General features: G+C 51.3%; 1 protein-coding gene and 1 non-coding gene across 3 annotated transcripts in view; one reads left to right on the forward strand and one right to left on the reverse strand.

Annotated features, from left to right (window-relative positions):
* LOC101528235 (small conductance calcium-activated potassium channel protein 3) overlaps nucleotides 1-23,147 on the reverse strand; it is a 218,587-nt gene that overhangs the window by 189,897 nt on the left and 5,543 nt on the right. The window contains exons 3-5 of one of the 2 annotated variants that reach the window (XM_004588976.4): nucleotides 22,082-22,234; nucleotides 19,853-19,982; nucleotides 18,391-18,795 (exon numbers count right to left, since the gene is read on the reverse strand). In XM_004588976.4, the coding sequence (XP_004589033.2) occupies nucleotides 18,659-18,795; nucleotides 19,853-19,982; nucleotides 22,082-22,234 (420 nt within the window). In that variant the 3' untranslated portion in view covers nucleotides 18,391-18,658. Of the gene's footprint in view, nucleotides 1-1,398; nucleotides 1,489-18,390; nucleotides 18,796-19,852; nucleotides 19,983-22,081; nucleotides 22,235-23,147 lie in introns of those variants that run through there. The other variant, XM_058660360.1, reaches the window with a different exon arrangement.
* LOC131479699 (U2 spliceosomal RNA) lies at nucleotides 20,913-21,099 on the forward strand. The gene has a single exon (XR_009245054.1). It is a non-coding gene; the product is annotated as a U2 spliceosomal RNA (small nuclear RNA).

Here is a 23,147-nt window from a genome sequence, read left to right on the forward strand (position 1 = left end):
AGTCAATGGTCTCAGGGGGCCAGTGTTGTGGTGTAGCCTTTAAGGCTCCCATCTGCAACACCAGCATCCCATACTGGCACTAGTTCAAGTCCCAGCTGCTGCACTTCCAATCCAGCTCCCTATTATTGTGCCTGGGAAATCAGCAGACGTTGGCCCAAGTGCTTGGGTCTTTGCACCCATGTGGGAGACATGAATGAAGTTTCTGGCTCCTGGCTTCGAACCAGGTCAACTCCAGCCATTGCAGACATTTGGAGGAGTGAACCAATGGAACTCTGCCTTTCAAATAATAATAAATAAATCTAAAGGAAGTAAGGAGAGAGAGAAAAGTTCTTCTCCCCACCATCCATCAAGAGAGCAACATCTTAGGGCCCGGCAGCGTGGCCTAGCGGCTAAAGTCCTCGCCTTGAATGCCCCGGGATCCCATATGGGCGCTGGTTCTACTCCCAGCAGCTCCACTTCCCATCCAGCTCCCTGCTTGTGGCCTGGGAAAGCAGTTGAGGACGGCCCAAAGACTTGGGACCCTGCGCCCGCGTGGGAGACCCGGAAGAGGTTCCTGGTTCCCGGCTTCGGATCGGCATAGCACCGGTCATTGCTGTCACTTGGGGAGTGAATCATCGGACGGAAGATCTTCCTCTGTGTCTCTCCTCCTCTCTGTATATCTGACTTTGTAATAAAGTAAATAAATCTTTAAAAAAAAAAAGAGAGAGAGAGCAACATCTTAGTGAGAGCAGCATCTTGGAGACAGGGCAGGCTCAACCAAGGATGACACAAGCCGATGTCACCCAACAGAATGGTTGGGTCAGAGTGAGTGTGATCAGGTGGCCTGGCACTGCTCCCCGCCGGAACACAGGGTCCAACTCACCAAGTATGTGTATAATGACAGGACCCCTTGGGCGGTATTTCTCAACAGAAGGAAATTAAAGTCACTGTTAGCCTGGAAGGCTCGGGGCAAGCAGAAAGCCCCTAGACGGTGCCAAAAGTTCCCGCCGAGAATAGTCACCCTGGACTCATTTAAGTGGAGCCGACCAGTCGGAAGACAACACATACCTTTACCTCAGCCCCTTCATCACCACTACTTAAGGAATGCGCGGCTCAGTCCTGCGTGACTTCAGCGCCTGCTACCTTGTGGGCCAATGAACCTCACCCAGGAGCAGATCTCAATAAACCTGGTTTTACCATCATGCTGGTCTCATAGTCCTGCTGTTTTGGTGAGGTTTTCATCTAACAGTCACCACTTCCAAACCAAGTCTTACACCTCTCCAGTGGAAGCTTCTCCCCGCTTTCCAAGTCACTCCGGTTTCTGAAATTGGAGTCTCCCTGTCTCAGTCCGAGCAGGACGTGGGGTACAAAAGGGAAGGTATGGGCTTTGTGGAGATAGTGACAGGGTGGCTAACTCACAGGGCCAACACAGCACGTCCACATGGAGTCCTGCACGTGGAGGGGAGCTTGACGGGCAAGGAGGCACAGCAGGTCGGCACAACTGCACATCTAGGACAGAAAGAGGGAAGGGACTGAAACCAAGGGCAGGAACACGGAGTGCGTGGGATCAAGAAACAGCGTGCAATGGAGGCATGGCACAGGGGTGAAGATGTCCCTGGATCTTATCCCATATCACATATCCCATATCACAAGTCCGGGGTTTGAGACTTGCAGCTTCCTGCTAATGCACACTGTGGCCGGCAGCTGCTTGCATCCCCTTAGGAGCTCTGGGCTTACGGCTTCAGCCTAACTCCACCCTGGCTGATGCCGGCACTGGAGCAGTGAGCCAATGGATGGAAGATTTCTCTCTCACTCACTCGCTCTCACTCTTACTTCTCTGTCTCCCAGACTACTTTCAATGAAATTGAAAACTGAATAACCGTTTATTTGAGAAAAGGGAGCAGGCGAGACAGGTTGCTGCAGACAGGGCATGAAGGAGAACTAGGGGAAGCTGGGGGCAGGGCAGGTGCAGCTTCACTAGACAGCCCCTGGCAGGTGGGGGGGGGGGTCCAGCTGGAGGAGGACTAAGCTGGCCCTTGAGGCATTAGCAGAAGGCAAGTTTCTCAGGCAGAGGAGGGTGGAAAAGCCGGATAAGCCAGAGAGGGCAGCGAATTGGCACAGTAGGTGTTAGATGGGGGTTAGGACGCTTGTGGGAAGGGCGGCCTGGCTGGAGGCCCACACTGTCCACCACCGAGGCAGAAGGGAGGGACAGGACAAGAGGAACGGAGTTGAGGAAGTGGTGGGGAAGAGATGTGCAGTTAAGGCTGGGCTACCCCACTTTCTGGCACCTGCTCAACTTCCAGATGCCTAGGAAAAGACAACAGCAAAGTGGCCTGGGGTCTTGGTTGCAGGGGCCCAATCATTTTCATAATCCATGCCAAGACACAGAGTCACTTCCTCCTTCATGCATTCATATTGTCTGCACACCTACTATGTGCTGAGTCCCAGGAGTTACATCAACACGAGGGAACAGAGCTAGAGGAGGTTGGGATGGGAGGGGTGTTGGGGGAGGGGAAGCTTACATGAAGGAGGGCCTGATGGGATTCCAGAGCAAGGACACCTTGTCTGGGGAGGACCTGAGGCAGAGGGAATCTGAGAAAGGAAGTGGCCCTGAAGCCAGAGCCGAAGCCAGAACAGAAGGTGCTAGAGTGTTCTGGGCAGAAAGCCCAGCACACTCCGAGATGTGAAGGTGAGTGGGAGCCTGCAAGTTGCAGAAACTGGGATCAAAAAGTTCAGCAGGCTGGAGACAGGGTTCAGCAGGGTCACCCTCAGGCCTGCCCGAGGTAGACAGCTGCTGGAGAAAAAAAAATCTGTGGGACCAGTGCTGTGGAAGAGCTAGGTAAAGCCACTGCCTACAGTGTCGGCACCCTATAGGCACCGCTTCAAAGACTGGCTGCCACTCTTCTGATTGAGCTCCCTGCTAAGGCACCTGTAAAAGCAGCAAAGGATGGCCTGAATGTTTGGGCCCCTGCACACACGTGGGAGAGCCTGAAGAAGTTCCTGGCTCCTGATTTTAGACCAGGGCTGTTTGGGGGATGAGCTAGCAGATGGAAGATCTCTCTATCTCTCCTTCTCTCTAACTCTACCTTTCCAATAAATAAATTTAAAAAACAAAACAGATCCCTGAAAGCAAAGATGATTCCCAGAAGGCCACAGTGTTGAGACATAAAGGTGACTGTCCCCTCCCTCTCCCAGAATGTACACCAAGATACAACCCAGTCTGAGGAGATGCCACCACCTGCCCCAGCTCCCTGCCTCTCCTCTTCTGCCCGGGTGGGGCCCAGCAGTGGCAGCAGCTGTGGCAGGGGCAAGTCATCATGACTCAGCACCCCAAATTCTGTAGATGCTGCAAGTTACCACCCCGTCACCTCGCCCTTCCTCCTGCTGAAACTGTCACTGTATGTGTTTCGATGGGTACCATCCCAACAGAGCTCCAGATCCGGCTTGCGAGTTGCCCCAAATCAGAAACTTGGTTTTGTTCAGCCCTAATCCACCGTGGATTATGTACAGGGGGGTTGGATGCTTGTTGAATGAGTGAATAAATGAATGAGCCCCCCCCACTTTTGAGCTGGCCGAGTTCAGTCCCATCAGCTATCACAGAAGTAGGGTGCCCTGCCTTCCATTGCCAGGCGGGGCTACAGCATCCGGTGACATGCACAAGAATCAAGGCTGTGGGAGAGCCTGGTGGGAGTTATTCATACTCACCCACAACTAAGCTGCAGTACCCACCAGTGTGCATGAGCTCTGGACCTGGGGTGGGCTAGGCTGCGCTAGATCACAGCACCTGCTGGTTCACGTGAGAGATGGGGCTGGGGCAGAACTGACCAGGCAGCTGCATCCACTGGTATGTGAGTTGGCCCATGTGGAAATCAGACAGAACATGACACTGCAGTAACTACCGCACACAAGAATCAAGTCTGAAATCACCCAGGTGAGGTTTCTTGGGAGATTCCCCAACTAGACTGCAGGACTCAAACCCCATCCTCAGGGAAAACCACAAGATATATGGCCCGACCTTGGGGTGCATGTAGTGGGACTGTGCCCCCTCAGTTGCTAATGCCTATGCAGTGGACAGAATGACCAGACGCACACAGGGGACATGACCATCAGCAGAGAACATGGAGTGCCTCATCAGAGGATGGAAAGCAAAACAGGTTGGACAACTTTCCTGATCAAGCTTTGCAGCAAGTGTCTGGGTCTACAGATGCACACTGAGGTCGACCTGATCAGCCAACAGACCTTGGGAAGAGTTTCTCAACTGTGGTGCAACAAAGCCAACAACGGCTTTGAACTCTCAAAACCACTCAAGCAACATCTTTAAAATACTGTTCCCCACATTGGAGTTTCTAAGCATCATCAAATGACTATCTCCCATCCCCAGGTGCTGATGTAGTTTGACAGCAAGACACAGCTCCATCTCCCTTTCTTCCCTTGCGGACACAGGAGGAGAAAAGAAACTAGAACATTAATCTCACCCACCTTCCTCCATACATCAACCCTCCCATCTTAATCAGAGGCCTACATGGGTATACAGCCCTCTCAACTATGCAATCAATATTAAAATTTTTAAAATAAATTTTAAAAAGCAAGTATGGCCCCTGAAAAATGACAGACAAGACAAAGCCAGGTGTAAGCAAGAGTTGAACTGCACCTAATTGGGGGATGCATGATCTATACCTGCCGGGTGTGAAGCACGGGCTGAGCCTGCTCCGGGGAGCACCGTGGCCAACTGCTCCCTCCCAGCTTGGCTGTCACCCATCAGAGAGCCCATATGCCAGGCCCTGCCCCACAGCAGAACAGCAGAAGCTACATCCAGGGAGCTAGAGGACTGGACTTTAGGGCACTTGCAAGTGTGGACATCCAGATACACTGAAAAGGGACAAAAGAACAGGGGCAGAGCCCCAGGCAGCTCAGCCTGAACACCACACCTTCCCTCCCTCCACTCACACACCAGATCCACATTTGTCTCCCTCTTTTCTCAGAAAACACCAACCTTCTCCAAAAACACCAGCCTCGTCACACCTGTAACCGAAGAGTAAAGATGGGAAGCATGGCCCAGTGCGGTGGCCTAGCGGCTAAAGTCCTTGCCTTGAAAGCGCCGGAATCCCATATGGGTGCTGATTCTAATCCCGGCAGTCACACTTCCCATCCAGCTCTCTGCTCGTGGCTTGGGAAAGCAGTCAAGGACAACCCAAAGCCTTGGGACCCTGCACCTGCATGGAGACCTGGAGGAAGCTCCTGGCTCCTAGCTTCGGATCAGCGCAGCTCCAACCATTGCAATCACTTGGGGAGTGAATTGTAGGACAGAAGATCTTCCTCTCTATCTCTCCTCCTCTGTATATCTGACTTTCCAATAAAAATAAATAAATCTTTAAAAATATGATGGGAAGCAAACAAAAGCACCAACATGAAGCTAGATGTTCAATTCCAAGCCCAACTTGGCCGCTTCTGCCCTTGTGACTCGAGAGCGAGGGGCAGAAGCGAGAAAAAAAAAGGAAAAAGTGACAATCACTGAACTCTCACTCCTGGCTGGCCCTGGGCTGGCGACCTACAGGTGTGTCAGTGAGTAGCATTTTCCCCACTCACACGTGGTGATCAAACTCAGAAAGGTGAGCTAGCTGGCTCAAGAGCTCAAGCTCAGACAGGTTGAAAGCAATGGGTACAGTGCCAATCTGACTGCTGGGCAGAGACAATGCCCCTTTCTTGGGTTTTAAGAGGGGAATGATTTAAATCATTTCACATGGTGCTGGTGTGAAAATCAGATGGAATAATATGTGGGTCTGCCTTGGGCAAGGGTCTGAGCCCCTCTCTCCCGCAGCCATCTTCCAGAGAGCCAGTGCCAGGAATGACTTTGCCAAATGGACTCTTGGCCTTGGCACGCTGCCCTTCCTGGCTTGCGTGGCCGATCTGCAGGCAGAATTTATAGCCTGATTCCTGGAACATCCCAGATCTGCTAGAGCAGTGTCCAATCCCAGGCCGCTGTCCTGACTGTCTTGTCACTGCAGCAGGAGGTGCCAAAGCAACTATGGGCTCGCTTGGTGCCTGGAAATGGACCAGAGGCATCCCATTGCTGGGAATGTCTCCACTCAGCAGACACTGTCTTCAGCAGATGGCAGGCAGCCACGGTGAAGGGCAGGGCCCACCAAATCGGGTACCTCCCCCCACCCCCCACCACAGACTCAGCTCCAGGAACAGCAGGTCTAGGTCTGCACCCGTCTCTCTCACCCTTCAGCCCTTGGCACCCTGAAACATTCCCTTCTGGGAAGTACCTCTGTGTCTTCTTCGTCCTAGGATAACTTGATCCACCTAAGACGCGCCAAGTGACATCGGCAGGTGGCCTGGCCTCTTTATGGAAAACTGAAAAAAACCCAGGAGGTGGAGAACTGGGACAAGCCAGCCCCTCTTTGTCCCCAGCCCCAGGTCAAGCCTCCTCCTCTGCCATCTTGGGAGTCAGGAGCCCTTGCGCCAGGTGCTGGCATTGCCACCAGATGACCTTAAGCAAAACACTTCGGCTTCCTCATGTGTATTGAGAGGGCTTAGAGCTGGATTCCTGGGGTCCTTAGCATCCCCGCCCCCATTAATCTCTGGAGGTTTCACATTGTCCCTAACATGCACCTTCCATGTGCCCTGAAACTGGAAACCATCCAACTCAAAGTCACTCTCCCCTCCTGGCATAGCCGTCCCTCTTGGCCTTGGCCGAGACTGGATGCTCCACAAACTCAGCAGACAGCAAGGCCCTCCCCAGGCTCTGAAAGAGGCCATGCAAATGAAAGCCACTGATCACCAGACAAGAAAAGTTGCTCAATCCCTGTCGTCACTTTATCAGATCACAGACAAGCTAGACACACGCCAGCAGTGTCCGCAGCTCAGCAGGAGTGTTTGGGCCTCTTGGGCAAGCCAGTGAGCCGATGGCCCACGCACAGGGTCCTGGGGCCCTACCCGGACACCCGGGGCCAAGCAGACACCTCTCCAGCCTCACGGGGCACAGAGCTGAGAGCCCCAGACCTAGAACAACTTCTTCAGGTGGAGGCAGGAAGTTCTGCCAGCCCGGAAGAGTTCTTAGCCCGTGGGCATCGGTTTTTGCTTTTCTTGTTTTTTTATTTTGTTGCATCCACTCAACCACTAAATCAGAATGTTACATAAACCAGTGCCAGTCACAACAAAGCCTTATTACAATGAGAGGTAAGGCAATAGATATTCCTTGCCAGAGTGTGGCCCCAAACAGCACATATACAATGTTTTTATACAGCGTGATCCCATCAATACAGAATGCATTTCCCAGACAACTCATTCCCAGATATTGGATGTTTATCAGGTTGATGAGACCCCACTTAATTACAAAAGTTCCTGGTACAAGGTAGGAATTAATCTCAGAAATTCCTGGTACAGGGGGCCCACTCCTTTAATGATTAATATCTCATTCTGTGGGTCCATCTTAACTAACTCTATTAGCAGAAGCATTCACAGAAGCAAAAGCAAAGCAAATTAAATCACATTGTTCCTGTCCTAGTTACAGCCTATTTCCTCAAAACAATGGTAAGCTTGAACAATAGCAACTCCATATTGTTTTTACTTTGACCTCTGTAGCTCTTAAAAAAGAACAATCTCATGTTATCTTTACTTTTACTTTTCACTTTTATACTTCATTTTTACATTTGTTTTCCATTTAGTAAGCATTTATTGCTCCTTCCTCCCACCCCTTATTTTATTACCACTTTTAAAAATCTTTTATGAAGGGAACAAAATTGGGCCCGGCTCTGTGGCCTAGTGGCTAAAGTCCTCCCTTGCACGTGCCAGGATCCCATATAATCCCAGCTGCCTGCTTGTGGCCTGAGAAAGCAGTAGAGAACGGCCGAGGACCTTGGCCTGCACCTACATGCGAGACCCAGGAGAAGCTCTGTGTTCCTGGCTTCAGATTGGCTCAGCTCCAGCTGTTGCGGCCCCTTAGGAAGTAAATTAGTGGACAGAAGATCTTCCTCTCTATCTCTCCTCCTTTCTGTATATCTGCCTTTCCAAAAAAAAAAAAAAAATCTTGAAGTAAATAAATAAAGGTAACAAAGTTCATATATTACATATAGACAGTTATAATAACATATTTGCCGGGCTCGTCCTTGCCTTGCATGCACCGGGATCCCATATGGGCACTGGTTCTAATCCTGGCAGCCCTGATTCTCATCTAGCTCCTTGTTTGTGGCCTGGAAAAGCAGTTGAGGACAAAGTCTTGGAACCATGTACCCGTGTCAGAGACCCAGAAGAAGCTCCTGGCTCCTGGCTTCAGGTTGACTCAGCACCAGCCGTTGTGGCCACCTGGGGAGTAAGTCAGTGGACGAAAGATCTTCCTCTCTGCCTCTCCTCTTCTCTACATATCAGATTTTCCAATAAAAATAAATAAAGCTTGGGCTCGGCAGTGTGGCCTAGTGGCTAAGGCCCTCGCCTTGATCCCATATGGCCGCTGGTTCTTTTTTTTTTTTTTTTTTTTTTTTAAAGATTTATTCATTTTATTACAGCCAGATATATACAGAGGAGAGACAGAGAGGAAGATCTTCCGTCCGATGATTCACTCCCCAAGTGAGCCGCAACGGGCCGATGCCCGCCGATCCGATGCCGGGAACCTGGAACCTCTTCCGGGTCTCCCACGTGGGTGCAGTGTCCCAATGCATTGGGCCGTCCTCAACTGCTTTCCCAGGCCACAAGCAGGGAGCTGGATGGGAAGTGGAGCTGCCGGGATTAGAACAGGCGCCCATATGGGATCCCGGGGCTTTCAAGGCGAGGACTTTAGCCGCTAGGCCACGCCGCTGGGCCCATGGCCGCTGGTTCTAATCCCAGCAGCTCCACTTCCTCTCTCTCTCCTCCTCTCAGTATATCTGACTTTGTAATAAAAATAAAATAAATCTTTAAAAAAAAATAAAAAATAAGAAATAAAAAATAAATAAAGCTTTAAAAAAAAAAAAAAAAAGAACATATTTCCCGCACTACACCATGGTGTATGGGGAGCTGGTTCCTTTTTTTTTTTTTTTTTTTCCAGTGTCCCAGGGCCAGCAGTTTATTTAAAAAATACAAGACCCCAGTCATCACATTTTCTTTTCCCACCACTTTTCCTGACAGAAGGTACCAAAGGACAGGGGGTATTATCTTTGCAGACAGACACACCTGCAGAGGAATCATGAACAACAGTGATTGAAACACTGCTGGTTGGCCTGCTGGACCAGGTGAGGCCGCTCGGGGAGCAGACCCTGCTCACGGCAAGGTGGCTGGCGGCCGGCGTTGTACCACGACAGCACAGAGGCTGTTAGCTCAATTCACATCACAACACTCTGAGCCCAAACACCAGACCAACTAAAGCCACCTGGCTGCTTGCAAGTTGAAGAAGGAGTGCAAGCAGAGGCCCAGGCAGCAAGGGCCAGCGTGGCTAAGGCTCCCTTAGCAGCGAGTCCCTGGTGGTCGTGGCGACTGCCCAGCTCTTCACTGGGAGTCTTGGGTTTTGCTTTCATCAAGGAGGGCAAAGCAGATCCCTAGCTTTTTCAGTTCTTCTACCAGGTCCCAGTTCTGGTGCAGCTGCAGAATGTCACAGCTCCCACAAAGTTACACTTGGGGAATGGTGGGCCAGTTGGAATAGTCTTTAATGCCTTGCCAGAGGGCCAGCTCATACAGCACGTTGTAGACCGCCTAGTTGTGGACGCCATGCAGCCACAGGATCTGGACCATGGCATTTAGGTGCCGGTTCAAATCCCAGCTCGCTTCTAAAATGCCTGGCAAAACAGCCTCCTGTTGGGTCACTCTTATTTGTATTCCAGGATTCTGGCGTGTGCTCAACAGCCATTTCTTTGGGAAAGAAATCTCTGATTTGTAGTGCTTGCCCACTTCTGAAGTGTAAAGATTCCCACAATGACCGATGAAGGGGTAGGGAGCAACCTCTAGCAACCAGAGGGGAAGGGCAGCTTGGGTAGAGCAAATAGTAGAAGTAGGGAGAGAGAAGTGGGAATGCTGAGGCAAGCCTTGAAAACTTCTAGAAGAATCCACTCCGAGCAAGCCCCTAGAGAAGTTATATCACCGGTGCCACCTTCACCTTGTACCCTCAGGGAATGAGATGTGGGCATCCCTGAAGCCAGGCCCACCAAGCACAGAGAAGACCCCCAAGAGACACAGAGCCAAGGCAGCAGCACGGAGCCAGACAGAAAAGCCCCAAACACCCAAGGTGACCATATTGGGTGGCAGCAGGTGCAGGGCCATTGAGATCTCCTGCTCATCACTCAAGAATGCTTTACAGGGAACAATAAAGCTGCCAACTTTTTTTTTTTCTCAGAAGACACACATCCTCTGCCTTGGAAAATGCCAGAATTTGAATTTCAAAAAATGAAGGGGAAATGAGAAAAAAAAAAAAAAGACAAGAAACAATCCAAAAACATCCAGGCCGAGAAAGGAGGTTACCTTCAAAGGAACAAAGTCAAGGTGACCTGAGACTGAGGCTGGAGCGGGGCAGCTGGGGGAAGCCGGCCACCAGCCCATCCCCGCCAGGCTCCTGTGGGTGAGCAGTGGCCACCCGGGTCACCCTCTCCCACACACGACTTCAAAACACAGATCACCCACGCACTCTCTGTGACATACATTTGAAGACACAACCCCTATCTGGAAAAAAAGCAAAATGCAAGATTCGAAAGAGGGGAAGCTGAGCTACCACCCAAAGGTTGGGCGTGAGCCATACACCCAGGAAGTCAAAAACAGGGATACAGATTGTAAATGAGGTTTACGGTTGGTTGTTAACCACTTAGGTGAACTTCAAGAAAAGGAAAACTTATCTACCATCCAGACATTAATGCAGCATTTGTTTCGGGAAGGACAGGGATGGCGTGGCAAGGGTCAAGAGGAAACTTTTAAAAGGATGGAAACCACCTCTGTCTTCACATGAGTTTGGGTTACACAGATGAACACATCTGAGACAAAATTCACTGCATTGGAGTCGGCATTGTGGCATAATGGGTTAAGCTGCTGCCTGTAACACCAGAACCCCATGTAAGTGCTAGTTCAAGTCCTGGCTCCTCAGTTGCTAATACCTGTGCAGTGGACAGCATGGGGGACAAGATAGCCAACTCACCTAGGCCAACAGAGGATGTTGAATGCCTTGCCAGAGGAAAGAACAGGTTGGACTGCTCTCCTGGCCAAGCTTTGCAGCAAGTGTATGAGTCTGTGGATGCACTAAGGTGGCATTGGTCAGCCATTAGACCTTGGAAAGATTTTCTCAATCATGGAGCAACGAAACAGAAGACATCTCAGAACTGTCAAAACCATTCAAATAACACTCTTGTTGTGTCTTTCCCATATTGGGGTCTCTTTCTCTTCGTCTCTCCTCTCTGTACATCTGCCTTTCCAATAAAAATTAATAAAATTTGAAAACAGCTATTTCTAAAAATGAATAAATAAAATGGAAAAGGTTGCTGCTTGAGGTCCAATCCCAATATATACACTCCAAGATCAGGTCACATATCTTGTAGTTTTCCCTTTGGACGAGATTTGAGTCCCACAGCTTAGTCGAGGAGTCTCCCAAGAAACCTCACCTGGGTGACTTCAGATTTGATTCTTGTGTGCACAGCTGTTGCAGTGCCATGTTCTTTCTCCCATACAAGCCAACACATATCAGTGAATACAGCTGCCTGGTCAGTTCTGCCTCAGCACCATCTCTCATATGAACCAATGGGGACTGTGGCCTAACTCAACCCAGCTGACCACAGGCCCAAATCCTCACACACACCAGCAGGTTCTGCAGCCCAATCAGGGTGAACCCAAATAACCAGGTACACCCCTAGCCCTAATTTTTAACTGTATCGGCCTGTACTGCAGCCTAGCTCCATCCCAAGGGCCATCTTAACTGCTGTGTGACTCTTATGTGTAGACCCTGCCTTTTTTGTCACATTTACCTATTTCAATTTTTATATTATTTTCATTTTTATTATCCATCCATACAAATAGCAACACAATAGATTTTTGTATATCAACCTTATATTTCATATTATTAAGCTTATGCATCAATTCAAGTAGGGTTTTTTTTGAGATCGCATCAGATGTTCTATATAGATGATCACATTATCTATATGTAAAGCTTTGTTTCTTGCTTCCCAATTTCAATTTTTTTTTAATTTATTTGAAAGGCAGTGTCTTGGGTCTCTCACATAGGGTACAGGGACCCAAGGACCTGAGCCATCCTTCGCTGCTTTTCCAGACCACAAGCAGAGAACTGGATTGAACGTGGAGCTCCCTGGACTCCAACTAGCACACATAAGGGATATAGGTGCCATAGGCAGACACATCCCAGGGTGGGTTCCTAGATGTTCTTATTTTTTTAAGATTTGTTTATTTCTATTACAAAGTCAGATATACAGAAAGGAGGAGAGACAGAGAGGAAGATCTTCCATCCAATGATTCACTCCCCAAGTGACCGCAACAGCCAGTGCTGAACTAATCCAGAGCCAGGAGCCAGAAACCTCCTCCAGGTCTCCCACACCAGTGCAGGGTCCCAAGGCTTTGGGCCATCCTCGACTGCTTTCCCAGGCCACAAGCAGGGAGCTGGATGGAAGTGGAGCTGCCAGGATGAGAATCAGCACCCATCTGGGATCCTGGAGCGTTCAAGGCAAGGACTTTAGCCGCTAGGCCACCGTGCCGGGCCCTAGATGTTCTTACTTTTTTTAAGTGTCTGTTTATTTATTTATCATATATGTGAATGGCAGAGCTAGCGAGAATGGGATCTTCCAACTGCTGGTCCTCCCCAAGTGTTCACAACAGCCAGGGCCAGACCAGGTTAAGATCAGGAGACCAACCTCCATGTGGATGTCTCATGTGAACAGCAGGAGCCCAAGCACCTGAGCCAACACATACGGCCTCTCAGCATACAAGAGCCAGAGGCTGGAGAGGCAGCAAAGCAGCCAGGACTCCAAGTGACCCTCCAGGCCGGGATGCAGGCACCCAAGCAGCGCCTTCACCTGCTGTGTCACAACACCCGCCCCTGGAGCTGTTCTCTACCAGGCTGAGAACATTCTGTTCTTGTCCTGGCTTGCTGATTGTATCAAATAAGAACATAAGATTTGCACCAGCTTTACCATTAGGGAAATGCAAATAAGCAGTTGGTGAGAGAGCACAACATCCCTACTTGGAAGGCTAAAATGTAAGACTAGAAGCAGTGGTAGGACTGCAGGGCACCTGGCTCGCTCCCTGACAACTGGTGGCAATGTGTTGCAACTACTCTGGAAGGCAGTTGGGTGGTTTCCTGTGAAATTAGGAAAGTGTTTTATCCAACAGACATCAAAGCACATGTCCACACAAAGACCTGTGCACAAACAGATGCTCAAGGTCGCTTTATTTGTTGAATGCAAACACTGAAAACAACTCAAATCCTTATCAACAGGTGAATGTGCTACGTGGTATATTCATAGCTAATGTCTGCAGAAAAGTGGCCGCTGATAGCTGCAATGCCGTGGGCGACCCTCAGTACAAGCAGGTGGAGTCAACACTGGTGTGGCAGTGAGGCTGCCGCTGAGGGCTTTACATCACTCATCAGAAGGCCTGGGTTCAAGCCCCAGCTCTGCTCCTCATTCCAGCTTCCAGCTGACACATGCCTTAGGTGGTAGCCAACAAGCGATGGCTCAAATGCTCAAGCCCCTGCCATCCAGGTGGAAGAGCCAGATGGGATTCCAGGCTCCTGGCTTTTGCCCGGCCCAACAAGAGAATAAAACATGGAAGTGCTCTCCCCCACACACACACTTTCCCTCTGGACTTCTGAAAAATCTGCCTTTCAAATAAATTAACAATTACTGAAAAATTTTTTATTTGAAAGTCAGAGTGATAGGAACAAAATAGATAATGACGGATATATAGAGGGACAGATCAATCTCCCATCCGGTGGTTCACTGCCCAAACATCTGGGGGTAAGCCAGGATGAAGCCAGGGTCTGGAAACTCCATTCAGATGTCCACATGTAGGGCAGGAGTACAAGCACTGGAGCTGCCATGCCCTGGTACCCAGGCACATCAGCAAGGAATCACACCGGAAGCAGAAGAGCAGGGATTCAAACCACAACTCCAGCAGGGGATACAGGCGCCCCAAACAATGGATTAACTCTTTGGCCACAATGTCTACCCCAAATCATTTTTTTAAAAAAGATTCATTTTATTTTTTACCAAAAAGGCAGCTTTACAGAAAGAAGGAGAGACAGGAAGAAAGATTTTCCATTTGCTGGTTCACTCCCCAAATGGCCAAAATAGCCCGAGGTGACCTGACCCAAAGCCAGGAGCCTCTTCTAGGTCTCCCATGTGGGTGCAGGGTACCAAGGCTTTACACAATCCTCACTGTTTGCTCAGGGTAAGCAGGGAGCTGCATAGAACTGCAGCAGCTGGGACATGAACTGGCACCCATACAGGATGCTGGCACTTGCAGGCAAAGGTTAGCCAGTTGACTCACAGTGCTAGCCCCAAATAATTTTTTTAAAGATTTTTTTCTTAAAGCAGATAAAAGGGTCCGATGGCAGATAAAAGGGCATGATGGCTCAATGGCTAAATCCTCACCTTGCGTATGCCAGAATCCCATGTGGGCACCAGTTCATGTCCCAGCTAATTCACTTTCCATCCAGCTCCATGTTTATGGCCTGGGAGGGCAACAGAGGATGGACCAAGGCCTTGGGATCCTGCACCCATGTAAGTGACCCATGTAAGGAGGCTCCTGGTTTCTGACTTTGGATTGACTCAGCTCCAGCCACTGCAGCCACTTGGGGAGTGGGCCAGCAGATGGAAGATCTTTGTCTTTCCTCTCCATAAATCTGATCTGCCTTTCCAATAAAAATAAATAAATCTTTAAAAAAAAAAAGCATACCATATGATTCTTCACGTAAAACTCTTGAGAATGCAAACCAGCCTGTACAGACAGAAGCCGATCAGCTTTGCGCAGGTGGGGAGCCGGGAAAGGCAGGGAGGGGGTGAGTGGGGATGTGAAGATATTTTTTAGAGTGGTGGATGAGTCAACCGCGAATACAGTGACATTTTTCTAGATGCACACGTATGTCAAAACTGACCAAAATGTACATCTGAAATATATGCAGTTATTTTACACTTCATTATACTTCAATAAAGCTGCTGACAAATGGAATGATAAGGCCTAGTGGTGGGATCTCATTTGGGTGCCAGTTCATATCCTGGCTGCTCCATTTGCCATCCAGCTCCCTGCTGTGGCCTGGGAAAGCAATGGAGGATAGTCCAAAGCTTGGGACCCTGCACCCACGTGGGAGACCCAGAGGAAGTTCCTGGCTCCTGGCTTTGGATTAGCTCAGCTCTGGCCATTGCAGCACTTGGAGAGTGAACCAGTGGACAGAAGATCTTTCTGTCTCTCCTTCTCTCTGCATATCTGCCTTTCCAACAAAAACAATTAAATCTTTAGAAAAAATAACCTTCAATCATTAAAAGAATATGTACATGGTGTTACAAACAGTTAGCAGTTCTGAGAGCCAAGACTGATAGAAGTAAGGTAAAAGAATGTCTTAAAACAGAAGTTGCTAAGGTTGTCCTAACATGAGGTGCTAAAAGTCAGCCCCATTACTGATGTTGATATAGAGGAGTTCACAACTAAGTATGGAGGAACCTCAAGTGACTCTACTTGGCCATAAGCCCTCCCATTTCAAGAGGCAGCCATGACACCCCACCATGATGGGTAACAGGGACCTGCTGCTCCTCAGATCACAACCCCATGACTCCTCCCAACATCACAAGCCAGGAAAGCAGGTGAGCACCCCCAGGATGAGACATCCCCAACCCACAGGCCCGCATGCCTCAGCACCATGTCTGAGCCACTCACACCCTATCATGGCTCTGGGCTCCAACCCTGGCCAAGGACCTACCATCATCATGGGGGGCATCTGTGGGGATGGCGATACACAGTAGGAGGTGAGGGGCCTCCAGCACCTGCCCGTGCCTCTGTGGCCAATCAGTCCCCCAGGACCTGTCGGCAGGGCCCTGTCTGTAGTCCTTCCGGGATTCTCAGAGACCATGATGGCATCTTCCTTGCAAAACAGATGCCTTGAACATAGGGTGAGAGGAAGCCATGCAGGGTCCCATCACATGAACCCACCTGGCAGCGCCCATGTTTCCTCACGCCTGTCACAGGCCCTGGAGCACTGGCCTCTCAGGAGAATGCACCTGGCCACCACGCCTCGGTTTCCCAGCAACCCGGGCTTGCCCTCAACCTTCACGAACACAGCTTGCCTGGAATCCTACAGCAGCTTCTGGCTGGCCCCCTTGGTTCTAAGTGCTACCCAGCTTGAGTGTGTGTGTGTGAACTACCCATCCTAAAAGTCATCAGTGTATCTCCCTGCATCTCCCTCGTCAGGCACTGCTCACTCAGTCTTCCATCCTCGGTCAGCTCTGACCCCTCAGTCTGTGGTCCCAGCTGGGCTAGTGGTATGGCCTGGGTTTTTGCCTCATGTTTGAAATGGGAATATTTATTTAGGGACGGGTGAATAACACATCAGCGTGGTGCAGGAAGGAAGTAGTGATCTCAGGCAAAACCCTTGCTTGTCATAGGATGGAGTGTGCTGCATTTGAGGCCTGGCAGGGTGGTGAGGTGAGTTAAGCTGCTACATCCCCAGATGTTCGGGGTTCCAGCCCCTGCTGCTCCACTTCCAATCCAGCTCCCAGCTAAATGTGCCTGGGAAAGCAGTCGAGCACCCACAAGGGAGACCTTGGAGAAGCTCCTAGTCCCTGGCTTCAGATCAGCTCAGCTCTGGCTATTATGGCCATATGGGGAGTAAACCAGCAGATGGGAGACCTGTCTCTTCTTCTCGCTGTAAAACTATCTTTGCAATAAAAATAAATAAATCTTTTTTAAAAAATATTCACTTTGATTGGACTTTGAAAAGTTCATGAAAAACAAAATTTTTAAATTTCAGTGCAAAAAATCTTAAAATTCATGCATACTAGGGATTTCTAAAAAAGTTCACGGGAAATGTGTATTACAGTTTCCAACTAAGCACAATTTCAAAAGGTTTGGCTGCAAAGCAGTATGTCTCTTTGTTAAAATTTTTAATTTAATGTCTTTATTGAAAGGCAGAGACAGAGCTCCCATCCATTGGCTCATCCCCCAGAAGGTCCACAAGAGCCAGGTCTGGGCCAGACTGAAGCCAGGAACCCAGAACCCAATCTAGTGCTGTAACATGAGTGGCAAGAGCACAACCAGCGGAACCAACAGCTGTTGTCTCCCCAGGAATCCATCAGCAGGATGCTGGAATATGGAGCAGGACAAGGACGAGATCCCAGACACCCAGTATAGGATACAGGCATGCCAGGTGACACCTTAGCTGCACCTTAACGCTATACACTCCAACTCCTCTTTTAATTCCTTTGTCCACTAACTTGTGGAAATCTCAGTGTGTGTCTTTGTTGGGGGGCACTCTTTAAGGGCCTCTGCACCAGCTGCTCAGGGGTCCCTCATCACCGCCACAGCTCACGCTCCAGGGCCGCTCTCAGAGTGACAGGCAAGATGCCCATCCTGCCCTCCGTGGCTACCTCATTCTGTACCAGGTTCTCGGAGCCATTATCCTCCACATTCACCAGACAGGCCCCAGGGACTCGGGGCTCACTTCCATGACTGAAATTGATCTCAAGCCATCTGTGCTGGGTCCCAAAGTATGAAGTCCAGGCAGCAGCCACAGCGCTAGCACCTGAGACAAGGTGCCAGGACTGCCCCCGGATATGTCGGGCCCTGGGCCAGCCCCAGATCCCAGCCCCAGCCCTGACTTCAGGCTTCTGCCTCCCACGGTACCTCTCAGCCTCTCCTTCCTTGGAGAGCTCTCTGAGGAACAGCCTGTCTCCTGTTTACCTGGCTGTCCTGGAGCCTGGCACCCAGCAGGGGAGGTGGCAGCAGAGGACAAAGAGACTGGGCCAAGAGCACGGCAGGTTCAGCTGGGGTCACATGAAGCCCATCATGTTCTCAACATGAGAACAAACACAAAGCATGGGAGCAGAATAAGGTCAGCTAGGAGAGGGGACAGAGAGGCTTGGCCTCAAGATGCCAAGGGGCCAGGGCCTTGGCACCGCATATCCAGGAATGTGGCAGGGATGTAGGCTATGGCAGAGCATCGGGCAGCTTCCATTCTGCCCTGAGCATGAACACTTAGGAACCCTCTGACCCTGCTTCACCTTGCTGAGTTCTTGGCATGTGCCAGTCACTGAGAGAAACACAACACTCCCTGCCCATTTCACGAGGCGACAAAGAAGAATCTTGAAGAAATGCAGAAACCCCAAAAGCCTCACATACCTCCAAGGGGCCCTTGCCAGGCCAGCGCCAAGGCCGGGGCCCTGGGACTCCCATCCATCTCTGCCAGGAATAGGCCTGCCACCTGCAGGGTGTGTGTCGGAAATAAGAGCTGCCAAGCTCTGGCTGTGTGCCTCAGGGAGGTTTATTGGAACCCCACGGGGTAGTCCCACTCAGGGAATCGAGACCACTGCAGGCCAATGCTTCAGCTCCATGCACGGCTGTCTCCCCTCTTGGAGGCTGAGGTAGTCTCTCTGTGGAGAAAATAGGGTCCCCACAGATCTCCCAACATATTCAGCATCCACCAGCACTCGCAAAAACCCAGTTTTAGGCTTTCTGAATAATCAGGGGCCTTTCCCCGCCCTGCACCACAGCACTGCAGCACCATACCAGAGCCCTAAAGCCTGGAGTGGACAAACTCCAGCAGCTTCCCCAACTGCTCCTCCAGGTGCTGGGCGTCTCCGTGGTTCTCCAGGACCCAGTCGAAATCCCCAAAGTCATCCAGGCCACATTCTGACTCAGCATCGTCTACCCCTGTGGATGAGACATGGTGAGGTCAGGCCCCAGCAATCCACACCTACCTCCCACCCCACCCCTGCCTCTCCTCTGCTTCCCCAAGCCAAGCTCTCCCACCCCTGGGTTCATGCTAACACCATGAAATTCTGGGGCACATCGAGAAGCCATGGCCCCCTGAACCCTCCCTCTGGGGTCCCTGTGGATTTACCACTTCTCTTGCCACCACACAGTTCGCCCAGGCTAGCTGTGTCTACTTGTGTCCCCATACCCATACGACCTGTCCTCTTCGAGATACCTCTATGTTCCAGGGTTACAGGCAGAGGCTAGCAGCCACCTCCCACTCTCAGGGACCCTGGGAAAGAGACTGAAGCTTCCTGGACCCAGGCCCACATGGAAATGGTAATGACAGCGGCTATCCGGGTGGAGCTGGTACATGATAAAGCGAGATCATGTTTAGAAGCTGCGGAGCACAGGTGTGGCCTGCCTGGGTACCCAGAAGCTGGGCAGCCATTAGGAGGTCCGGACCCCTGGGCTCTGAGCTTCTTGGGGTCCCAGTGACCCTGGGAGAGCAACAGTTGTGCCTCTGAGCTGTCCACAGAGGAGGGCCCAGCAAGGGGACGGCACTGAGATACCCAGCAGACCTTCCCCTGCTACCCCCACCACTGTGTTCATCAAACAGGAGTGCAGTTTACCAAGTCTGCCCTCTGGCCACCATTGCCCCCAGCAGACTGGAAAGCTAAGGATCACAGGGCTGCATCCCCGGCCAACTCTCCAAGGAAGCCCACTCGCTCTGAGAAGACGGCCCAGGGAAGGGGACCAAGCCAAGGCCACAGAAACACACCCTTGCCACTCTACTCCCTAATCTGATTTTTCTCTCCAATTCCTTTCCATGCCTTCCTAATCCTGAGCCCCAAGTTTCAGACACCCTAATAACCTCTCACTGGTTCCCTCAGGGGTGCTGGGGAAGAGCAGGAGACTTAGATCTTGAGGGTGGGTGCCTGCTCCCCACAGCCCTACCCATGGGGTGACGGAGCCATGACCCTAACCCGGGGGACAGACACTGCGAGCAGCTCACCCGGCGTGAACACCCAGCCCCGCTGCTGTCGGCTCTGCTCTGAGGCCACCACGCGGACCGTCTGTGTCGCAGCCCCATAGGCCTCCTGAAACCACTGGATGTCGGATATCCTCCGTGCGTCACTCACCAGCTGCAGAGCAGGGACACAGACAGGTGAGCAACAGGACACCACACCGCTGGAGGGGAGGTGGGGGAGCAATGAGACAGCTCTTTCCCTAACAGCAGCCTGGATAGGAAAGGCTAGACTCAGCATTCATTCACTCATTCACCAGATGTGTGCCATCCGCACCCCCCACTAACTCTACCTTCACTGTTCGTGCAATACCCACCCCTTCCCAGCCAAGCCCAGCGGGCTCTGTTCCATCCAGGTCATAGAACCAGGCTCTCCCCACCCAACCTCTCCCCTTCCACTTCCCCTTCCTCCCAGCAGCTGGGGAAGCATTTCCTCCACCTTCCATCTCTCCTCCACTCAGGGCCCTCCAGGCCACCCCCATCTCACGAGCAGCCAAGCCCAAGCTCTTCGAACTCTACCCTTTACCTCTCACCCTCACCCACTCCAGCCCTACCTCTCCCTCAGCCACAGCAAGCACACAGAGCACCCCTGCCTGCCTTTAAGTTCTGCAAATGATGTCCTAAATAGCCAACTGCTCTCCCCACGCTTCCCCCTATCTGTGAAGCTGCTCTCAACCCACCCCAGCCCCTGCCCTGCTGCTGCCTGTTCCTTCAACAGTACCCATGTGGCATCTTTTGTTATCTGCGTCCTCCTGTTGCTAGCCCCAGCCAGGCTGAAAGCTCCCTCGGGTCAGAGACTCGATCACAGTTTTGCACCACTGGATCTGCAGGCCCAGAGCTCTGTGCCCGGCCTAGGGAGACAGAGTTTACCAGCAGAATGAATGAGATTGGGAGAGTAGAGGGACACACAGAGCACCTGTCACAGGGCATCAGCTTAGGCCCAGGCTATCACAGCTTCCCTGAGCAGATGCCCTCTAACCAGAACTGGGGAAGTGGGAAAGAAAGGGCAAGGCAGGGGGCTGGTGTGGTGGCTCAGTAGGCTGATCCTATCGCTTCTCGGCCTTTAGGCTAAGATCAAGTGTAGTATCAGTAGGCTGATACTCTACCTGCAACAGCCAGCATCCTATATGGGTGCCAGTTGTAGTCCTGCTTCTATCTACTTTTCATCCAGCTCCTTGTTTGTGGCCTGGGAAAGCAGCAAAGGATGGCCTAAAGCCTTGGGCCTTGCACCCACATGGGAGATTCAGAAATTCCTGGTTTCTGGCTTTGGATTGGCTCAGCTCCAGACATTGTGGCCATTTGGGGAGTGAGCCAACAGATGGAGATATTCTCTCTCTCTCTCTCTCTATCTGTATCTCTCCCCCACCCTTCTCTCTGTAAATCCACCTTTCAAATAAAATAAATAGATTTTTTAAAAGCCTATGGAGGGCCTGGCATGGTGGACTAGTGGCTAAAGTCCTTGCCTTGAATGTGCCAGGATCCCATATGGGCGCTAGTTTTAATCCTGGCAGTCCCGCTTTGGCGGCCTGGGAAAGCAGCCAAGGACGGCCCAAAGCCTTGGGACTCTGCACCAGCATGGGAGACCTGGAGGAAGTTCCTGGCTCCTGGCTTCAGATCAGCTCAGCTCCGGCTGTTGCAGCCGCTTGGGGAGTGAATCATTGGACGGAAGATCTTCCTCTCTGTTTTTCCTCCTCTCTATATACCTGACTTTGCAATAAAATAAATAAATAAATCTGAAAAAAAAAAAACTATAGAATTGTATCATAATTTTTTTTAAATTAAAAAAGAAAGGCAAGGCAGGCAGGTACAAGTCCATGTGCCCAGACTCTGCTTCCAGAAGAAGCTTGATTTATGTGAGGGACAGGGTTGAGGGAGCTGCAGCTGAGGTGGAAGGTGACTCCAGGTAGCAGGTGCTGAGGGTGCAAACCCAAACACTAGGGCCACGGAGTTCTATATGGCGCCTGAGAACAGGAGGGAGGCCACCTGGGTGTTCTAAACCCATGGGCCAAGATTCGGCTTGTCTTTTCCAAAGGTCACTCTGCTTGTTGCACAATAAATGGGTCACGGTGGGCAAGAGCCAGCGTGGAGGTTACCGTGGCTGTCCCAGAAAGAGATGCGGGGGACATGAACCGAGCTGAGGCAGAGGGGCAGGGCCACCATAGAGGGCCAGGGCACAAGGCTTCTCTCAGCTGCCTGCCAGCCTAGGAGCTCTCTTACCCAGATGGGCTGGGAGACGCCCTCCACAATCTTCCTGCAGAAGAAGCCTGGGTCGGCCTGGCGCTTCTCCTCTCCCCAGCGGATCATGTCCCTCCGATAGGCCTCCTTGTAAGTGCTGGCGTCCAGGAGTCTCTGAAAGTCCAGGCCATGCTCCTGTCCAAAGCACAGGGTGTGGCAGCTGTGGCATCGGGTGTTTCAAAGCCAGAAGCACCTACCCACTGCGTACCCTGCCCTCGCCTGCCTCCCCCTCCCAAGGCCCAAGGGAGTGGAATGCCCAGACAGAGTTAGCAAGGGAAAGGGCCTGGAAAATCCAGAGGGGTTTTGTCTTCAAAACATACAGTCTTGGTTTTTCTATTTGGCAAGTTGTGCCTTTCCAATTATTTCTGGCTTAAACTAATCCTGAAATTAGTCTGTGTCCCCTGGGCGCAGGCTTAGCCCTCAACAAAAATGGCAAAGCTGGACAAAGCCGCACACCCCCTCCTCCCATCACCCTTTCTGGCATTGCTCATCCCAAGCCCCCAGCCCCTTCCTTCCTTCAGACCCCAGGTTCCTGGTCCCAGGCTGGGACAGGACTCTTCCATTCGGCTTCGGGCAGAGGGCATCTCAGGCTAGAAGGGCTGCTCTGACCCTGGGATGCTCCCAGGCCTGAGTGCTGCCCTCCAGGGGCTGACAGCCACAGGGCTCCTTCCCCAGGGCCCCAGGGTGAGGGCCTGGGAAGCATCATGATCAAGAGGAAAACCAGGTAACAAGCGGGAGGTGGCCTTCACCATGTGGGAAACTGATGTCACTAGGAAGATTCTGAAATTTGGAGGGTTCCTATTTATTTTTAAAAAACCCTATTTTAGGGCCTGGAGCTGTAGCCTAATAGCTAAATCCTTGCCTTGCAAGTGCCAGGATCCCATCTGGGTGCCAGTTCTGGTCCTGGCGGCCCCGCTTCCCATCCAGCTCCCTGCTTGTGGCCTGGGAAAGTAGTCAAGGATGGCCCAAAGCCTTGGGACCCTGCATCCGTGTGGGAGACCCGGAAGAGGCTCCTGTCCTGGCTTCAGATCAGATTAGCTCCGGCCAC

This window comes from Ochotona princeps, chromosome 2, assembly GCF_030435755.1.
Source record: "Ochotona princeps isolate mOchPri1 chromosome 2, mOchPri1.hap1, whole genome shotgun sequence".
In the NCBI taxonomy this organism is placed as follows: domain Eukaryota; kingdom Metazoa; phylum Chordata; class Mammalia; order Lagomorpha; family Ochotonidae; genus Ochotona; species Ochotona princeps.